General features: G+C 40.7%; 1 protein-coding gene across 1 annotated transcript; it reads left to right on the top strand.

Annotated features, from left to right (window-relative positions):
• Positions 1-894: 894 nt before the first annotated feature.
• LOC139708378 (probable G protein-coupled receptor 85) lies at positions 895-2810 on the top strand. The gene has a single exon (XM_071620330.1). The coding sequence runs from the start codon at positions 1435-1437 to the stop codon at positions 2701-2703; it is 1269 nt and encodes a 422-aa protein (XP_071476431.1). The 5' UTR covers positions 895-1434; the 3' UTR covers positions 2704-2810.
• The last annotated feature ends 5435 nt before the right edge of the window (positions 2811-8245 follow it).

The raw sequence follows: 8245 nt of genomic DNA, 5'->3' as shown, positions 1-8245 counted from the left end.
CATAATTTTGTTTCACCCTAGCTTGTGTCGCTGCGTCATATTTTTGTCTTTACTGCGTTATCCCTCTCCTCCTCCCCATCTTTGTATCTTCTATGTAGTTCCTGTCCCTCATTTTCCCCTTATTTATCTCAATCCAGACTGATAAAAATGCTTAGCATATTCTCCAATTCCCTTTATCATCTGAAGCGCCATGGAATGGCACATAATTCGAGTCGATTCCACTAAATACATATTACATGCTCAGTGCATTAAATACTGCAGTATTATGCAACTCGTATCACGCAAGAAGATGTGCATGTTTTATTTTGTTTTAATTCGCTAAGTAACGTGCGATTATCACACAAAATCTTTGAAGTCCTTGGACTACTAGAACAGTTTATTGATGATTATCAAAGGCCATTGGTTCTGTGCGAGAGCCGACTGTGTCTATTTCGTTGTTTACATCTTCCGATGTCCTGTCATAATTATAGATACCCGCCTCCTGTCACAGCCTCTTTTGATATTTCCTTTCTCCAACAGTGCATCCATCTTATGAACGTGCCCGTGTACCCATATTGCGTTCGCAAAGGAGCATTGTGTATGAAGGAGCTCGCTGAATCTACCGTGAACCGTGAAAATGTCGTGTTAAAAGCGTTACGTTCCTGAATGATATTTGATACCAACCCCCCTTTTTTCATCGCATTAGAATTAACTTTATGTTACATACCTTTGATAAATGTCTCATTTTTTGTTTTCCTTTTGTTTCTACCTCTGCAGGCGCTCTCTCTAGCACCATCAAAGCTAAATACTTCCATTCATCTGTAGCTGTGGATATGAGACAACTGCGAGTTGTAGAAGGCAAATGAAATATCCGTGAACAATGGACCGGCTAGCTTCACATTTTGTACACTGCTCTGGTACCGCTCACTGAAACGGATGAAGTTTCCTTGTGAACTTGCAACACTTGCCAGAGTCAACCTCTCTGCACTGATGCCCGCTTGTAGCACACCGAGTTTGCATAGGACTGACGATCGTAACACACAACTAAACGAACAGAGTGATACTTTGTTCCCCACGACCTAGTCCATGTTTCGCTTCGCAGGATGAGTACAAAGTACCGGGTTTTCAGAGAGAATATGATATGAATGCTAATGTACTGGCCAGATACGACATTAGCCACGTTCATCATTCTGAAATAGGATGTAAAGACGAACATAGGTCTTCGATGTCGCAGCTGTTGATTTAGTGACGATGTCTACCATGATGGATATATATATTCATACGCTATGAAGATCGAACATCGTCGATGGTTGTTGTGGAGCAGGTTTTGAGCAATTTCCAGGATACAAAGTGTCACGAAGAACCGTTGACCACTGGAGATCAACCAGCGTGTCAGCTGTTGACCTTCAGAAAGCGAGGAACTTTCACGCTCTCACGGAGTTAGGAAGCGGCGGGATGGATTACACTCGGCAGTCGGCTGCCGTTTTACTGCTCTGCTTCTTTTCACGGGCTTGTGTACTATGTCTGGGCCAGGAGTCGGATACCACTAGGTCGTTGAACGGGACGTTCTCGGGCAAAGACGACGAAAGTGATGTGGAGCTGGAAGCAGAGAGCGGTGTCGATGAAAGAATGGAGGACACAGATGAACAAACTGCCGTTGAGAAGGGCGTGAAGGATTTGTGGATTGCATCAATGGTGCTTATTATTATCTTCAGTGTGTCTGGAAACGGACTCGTCACCTATGCCGTGTTCAGGTATAAAACTTTACGGAGACCGTGCTTCTTTTTCCTTTTTAACATCGCATTGGCCGACCTTGTCCGTTCGCTTGTCTGTTTTCCATTCGTTATCACGTCCGTAGTCGCGTCAGACTGGGTGTACGGTACATTTTTATGTGAGATTTTAGCATTTTTTAATGTGTATCTTCCGTATGGATCACTGTACACACTTTGTTTGATTAGTATTGAGCGATATGTCGTGTTAAGATGGCACAGATTTCACCGACAAAAGCTAAAAGGACTCGGAAGCCTTCTCTGTGTCCTTTCGGCATGGGCGCTCGCCGTCTCCACAGCATTCCCACCAGTATTCAATCTTGAGGCCTATGGCTACATCCCTGAAGAAAATCAGTGTACATTTAGACACCGCGCTATAAATCTAGCAAATGATACTTTATTGTTCCTACTTTTCTTTGTCCTCGTCACCGCACTTATTCACGTCTTCTATCTGAGGGTTTTCTTCTTCATGCGCGCTCATCGCCGAATGCGCCCTCTAGAGTTTATCCCAGCAGTTTCCAGTACTTGGACTTTCTATGGCCCCGGATCAACGGGCCAAGCCGCAGCAAATTGGTTTCAGGGCTTCAGACAGGGTCCTACGCCTCCTCCCCTGGTAGGTCTGGCCCCGCCATCTGTACGAGGGGAACCCACCGTGCCCAGCGCGGACTTCCACCACGAGGAAAAAGTGACACGACTCACATTCTCCATCTCCGTTGCGCACGGGATCCTCTGGTCGCCCTACATTATTTATTCATTCCTCAAGGTGTTCCGCGCCAATCTTCAACTACCAATCGCTTTCGTCTCCATGGCAACGTGGCTGACTTTTCTGCAGGTGTGCGTGAACCCCATCCTATGCGTTATGCACGTGCCGGAGATACGGCGCTGTATCCTTGCCACCTCCGATGAGAGAGACGAGGAACGGAGAAACAGAGACGAGAGCAATGGTGTGATTTGACGTCAGCGATGACGCAGGGAGCGATTTGGTTTACTGGGATTCCTATCCACACTGATATGTCTTGACGGATAGTTGGTAGTGAATTACTTATGCGAGATATATTTCGAGAGCAGGGGAAACATATTTTATGAAGTCAGAACCAGAATAACGCAGGTCGCTGTTCAGTATACTTGTGTTTGCAATCATATTGTGTAATAACATTGTGCTTTGTATATTTTGACTACTTTTTACCTTAATTGGTAGAACACAATGTGAGCAGCAATGCATCCATTTGAAAGATGTTCCGTAGCAAAGAAGTGATAATTACTAAATATGTTATTTATTCCTTATCTTCTTATACTTGTGAAAATGACTTCCACGTGTTACTAAATGCACACAAAGTTTGATATAATGTTTCTTCGCACGGTTGGGAGGTATGTATGATAACTGAATGGATATATTACCCGATGTTAGTTTATCACTCAAAGAGATGTCCTTTCGCGGTAACAAGTATGATTACCTCATCCTTAGTTCTTTGGACGATTTCACCTCTACGTGCTGTCAGTTTTTCGCACCCAGCAAGTTTTGTCATTGTATGATCCCAGATGGTGATAAAAAAGACTCATTTATGCATTACCCACCCTAAGAAGACATGCCGGGATATGCAGGGATATGTTTTGATGGAGTGATATGAACATTCTTGTAATAACAGAAAATCTGAAGACGTTCCCAGTATATCAAAATGTATCATCTTTCCATTGATGTTGACGGCGTGTGCGAAGACACTGCTCCGCATGCCAATGAAAGTCAATTTATCCCACTTTTCTATTAAACGCTTTGAAATCTCGTGAAATCAAGATGACACACAAATTACCCGACTGTCCTTGAATCAAATAAGGAATGTCCATGAAATCAGAAAGACAGCTTCGAAGGAAGCTGGTCTTAACAACCTGCTTCGGGCGATGGCTTTCGTGCTTACAAATTGTTAAATTCTCCTTGTAATCTTGTAACTAATGGAGTAATCAGTGTTATGTTGAGCACCGTGGAGTGCCGCATATCCCTTTTGACGGTTATCTTTCAAGGAAATTTTGGAAAATATTTAACACGTCTCCCATTAATTTTAGCCAGTGTGATTCTTTAGCTATTCTTTATTTCTGGTTCATAAATAGAAATATTTGTTGTTTTTGTTTCATTATTTTCAAATGTGCCTTGTGCACACGTGACATGCTCCCTCGTCCAAGTTGATATAATTCATATGTTGCATTTTAACTTTGTGAATGTCATTAATGAAGAAAAAATCTCCCAAAAGTTCGATATACGTGGAAAGACATCGTTCCTCTAACATTACATAGTTTTTTTTTTTCGCTCAACAGACCATTGGTTTGGATATAAGATGTTCCGAGTATGATTTTATACCGATAAGTTGCATGGTTTTGGCTTTTGAACAGAAGGGTTTTATGCGTTCCTAAAACGTCGTTGCCACTATCTTGCTGGTCATAATATGCCCAACAATTTTACTGACGTGATTATAATTATGTGTGATTTTATAGTCAGCGAGAGGAAGTGTCCACTGTGTTAATGCTAAATTGTTTGCGTCTTGTTATTTAAAATCATTGATGAAATACTACTTGGCCATCAACTAATCAGAATCAATATTATGTAGCGTCTCGAAGTTGAATTTGTCATCAATATGCGTAACATTTACCCTATATTGCAGATCCACCAGTGCGCTCCTGTAATTTGTGCCATTTCTGTGTTTGTTTTTGCAATCGGTTCCAAGTTATGGAGTTAAGAGTACTAGTACTATGGTTAATTTTCAACGTATCGAAATGTATTTACACATCCACAAATCAAATTATCTTCAAACTCTTCGTATCACTGGAAGAAAATCGGTAGTAATTACCGACTTTTAAATGTTTTGTGCTTGCCAGCTTTTTAGTAATGTAGTTTTAAAATGTTCGATTAATCTTTTATGCATTTCTTCCGTTTGTATCACTGATATGACTTAAAGAGTCAGTGAATGTGACAATGATGTACCCTGTAGTATTCACAGGTGTCCCACAGATAACTCACAAACAGAGAATGATTTTATGCTTATTTTTCTAAATTGAGCGAAAAACTTAGATATCTCTCAATCTATTGCGAACCCATTGTGCAGTTTCTTTTTCCATTTTAGTATGTTTTAATGACTTCCTGTACTGATCTGATTTCTTCCGAAACGGTTCCCGATACGGGGCTCCGAGAAAATTTCTTAACAATTTTTTTTTTTTGTCTGCCATCCTAGTCTTCTTTCAAATTGTGATTTTCTCGACAGTCAGATTTGCTTTGAGTTACTCATAGTAATGTGATTTTTCGTGTCGACTCTCCGAATTTCATTCATCAATAATCCAAACTATAGACAGAGTGCATATAAACCTAAGTAGCTTCCTCCTCATGCCCAATCAGCCACCGAAAAAGTCCTGGCATGGGGAAACTCGATGACAGATAACTAGCATGTTTTTCAGCGTCGAGATTGATATGTCAGGCTATTTTAATGTCTCTTTCTCTCTGTTGACTTATAAAGGAGTAAATGTTCAGATGAGTATACCAAACCCACGTTGAACACGCGATACCTCTCTATTTACATCTTTTTCCAGTATCTATGCCGGTAATCGATTTATGTTTTATTTTTGCTTGTTATTACTGTCATGCCTGCCTGGTTACTATTCTTCCTTTCTTAACTCTCCATATTATGCTATGATGCTTTTAAATTGAATCCTTCAGCTGAGTTTGATTATAGCAATTCCGCTCTATAATATGAAGAGAAAAATATGAAGTAAATGAAGGAGATTAAAGCCTGCTTGCCAAATGATAATCAGAAGGAAAGTGAGGAAAAGAGACGTTAGCGTGTATATTCTCACGATCGTTCTACTGCTCTGGGATATTAACAGTCGTGATATTCACTTTATAATTACTCTTTGTTTGTTGCAATATTAGTTGTCGGTGTGCTATGATTACACTGTGAAACAAATTACAATTTTGCATTTCTTGTTATTCCAGAAGTTCATGTTAGAGAACTGAGTTTGCTTCTATGTTATCGTCTTCTATGCACTATATATTCAGACAATTTCTATCACCACAATTGCTACTTCTTCTAATATGGACGACTACTATACCACCATTATTACTACCATTGTCTATTTTCAGTGTTACTGATACACGGCCACTGTTGCTGATCATGATGATTACAATAACGATAAGAATTATTTCATTTCATTTAATTTATTCAATTTGATTTAAACATGAAAAGTTTACAAACATTTGCCCAAATACAAAAGAAAAAAGTATACATATTCTTCACATATCAAAATATAATATAAACACAGTAAATTGTGAGCTAAGATGCATGATATTTACCAGTAGTATACTCAGTAACATTGTATATGCAGGATGCTGCTACTTCTATACTACTCAAGTAATATAATATCAAATTCTGGCGTTTAAGTCTACCCCTATAATTTTACTGCTGATTACTAAATGCTACTGCTACTGTTACACTTTAACTCTCCTTCCTACACCATGGGCGTCACCAGGGGGGGTGCGTTGGGTGCGAACGCACCCCCTTCAGATCCTTTAAAAAAAAAAAAAAAAAAAATCTGTCTGCGAGTGACCTCAACGCCGGACGCTAAATAATTATTCTTTTCTATTTTTTTTTATAGTTTGCACCAGGGACACACAAAACAAAAAACTCGTCGGCAAAAACAATTCGCATCCCTGGTTCTGGCAGGACTGAATTTATATCTATCAGTATTCTACAGTGTTTATACTATCTATCGACCGTAATGTACATCCGTACGATACGGAGCACTTATACATGTTTGCATGTACGTGTGCTACTTACAAGTATGTAGGGTCTATGTATTGCTTCTGACCAATCCATATTGCCAGCCCAAGAGCGAGCCTTAGCCTCATTAAAAAAAAAAAGAGGGGCAAGCATATTTCAGTTTTGCCCCCCCCCCCCCATAACTAATAATTCCCGAAATGAGAAGATTTTCTTGCTTTTGAAAGAAAAAATGTTTCCCCCATAAAAATATTGGAAGGCAAGCGCACCATTTGCCCACCCCACATAATCATAATTCCCGCGATGAAAAGATTTTCTTGCTTTTTTGTTAGAATTCAAGAAATCTGTCCAATTATTTCACCCAAAAGCAGTGGCGTAACTACGGAGGAGGGGGGGGGGGGGTGCGCCCCCTCCGAATCCGCTGGTAAAAAAAAAAAAGATTTACCGAAATAGTAGTTCAAGTGTTAGTAAACTGTTTTTGAATGAAAGGGTGATCCAGAAATAAGATATTTTTCTATGATTTCCTTTAACCATAATTAAATAGGTATATAGTGTGAAACATTGTTCAACAAGCCCGGACCCGACAAAAGATTGTGATTCCTGGTTGGCATTCTGCATATAAGCAGGATGTGCGCAGTGTACATCCGAACGAAGAGTGGCTACAATGTTGCGCAATGTGATGTTAGAATGTACTTAGTACACCTTTGTACCTTACGCTTCGTTGTATCAAAGCTCGATCATTGATTTTGCAGTGTTGCTTTACATACTAGTATATATAAAAATGTCTTGCATTGCCAATAAAAAGACTTGACCTGGGGTAATTCCTAACTTTTCCATGTAGAACACACACACAAACAAACACGCACAATTAGTTTAGGGGATGCTCTAAAGTGCAGATTTTGGACATCCTTTCCCCGCTTGGTCACTTCGACGCCACCTCGCTGGTCATACCTCCCCCAGTCATGAACATAAACCCACACCCTTGACTTCCACTGTATCCAGGGGGAGGGGCACATAGGGCGTCCCTTCCCCCCCCCCCCCACCCTTTGATTTTAAAAGCGAAAAAAAAAATAAAATAGCTGCAAACGGCAGTTTTTGGACAGTAAAATGTCAAAATTTTCAAGCTCGCTCGCTCCTCTCGCTCGCATTTAGTCCTAATGCCATTCTCCTGAAGTTGCTGCCAGTAATTGCCGGCAGTTGCGCCTGGTGCGCCCCCCCCCCCCCCTTAATTTCCAAAGCAAAAAAATATATAGCTATACAAACGGCAGTTTGGGGACTGTAAAATGTCAAAATTTTCGAGCTCGCTCGCTCCGTTCGCTCGCATTTAATCTTTATGCCATTCTTCTGATGTTGCTGCCAGTAATTGCCTGCAGTTGCGCCCGGTGCGTCCCCCCCCCCCCCTTATTTTCCAAAGCGAAAAAATATGGCTAAGAACGGCAGTTTTTAGACTGTAAAATGTAAAATTTTCAAGCTCGCTCGTTCCGCTCGCTCGAATGTAATCATTTATGCTCTCCTGATATTGCTGCCAGTATTTGCCAGCAGTTGCGCCCGATGCGCCCCCTTAAATTCTAAAGCAAAGAAATATAGCTATACAAACGGCAGTTTGTTTGTCTTTTACTGTAAAATGTCAAAATTTTCAAGCTCGCTCGCTCGCTCGCATTTAATTGTTACGCAATTCTCCTGATGTTGCTGCCTTGCGCCCAGTGCGCCCCCTCCTTTATTTCCAAAGCGAAAAAAATATGG

This window comes from Diadema antillarum, unplaced genomic scaffold, assembly GCF_040938485.1.
Source record: "Diadema antillarum isolate AM-2024a unplaced genomic scaffold, OU_Dant_1.0 seq00001330_RagTag, whole genome shotgun sequence".
NCBI classification, from domain to species: domain Eukaryota; kingdom Metazoa; phylum Echinodermata; class Echinoidea; order Diadematoida; family Diadematidae; genus Diadema; species Diadema antillarum.
This window is presented reverse-complemented; position numbering and strand designations above follow the sequence as displayed.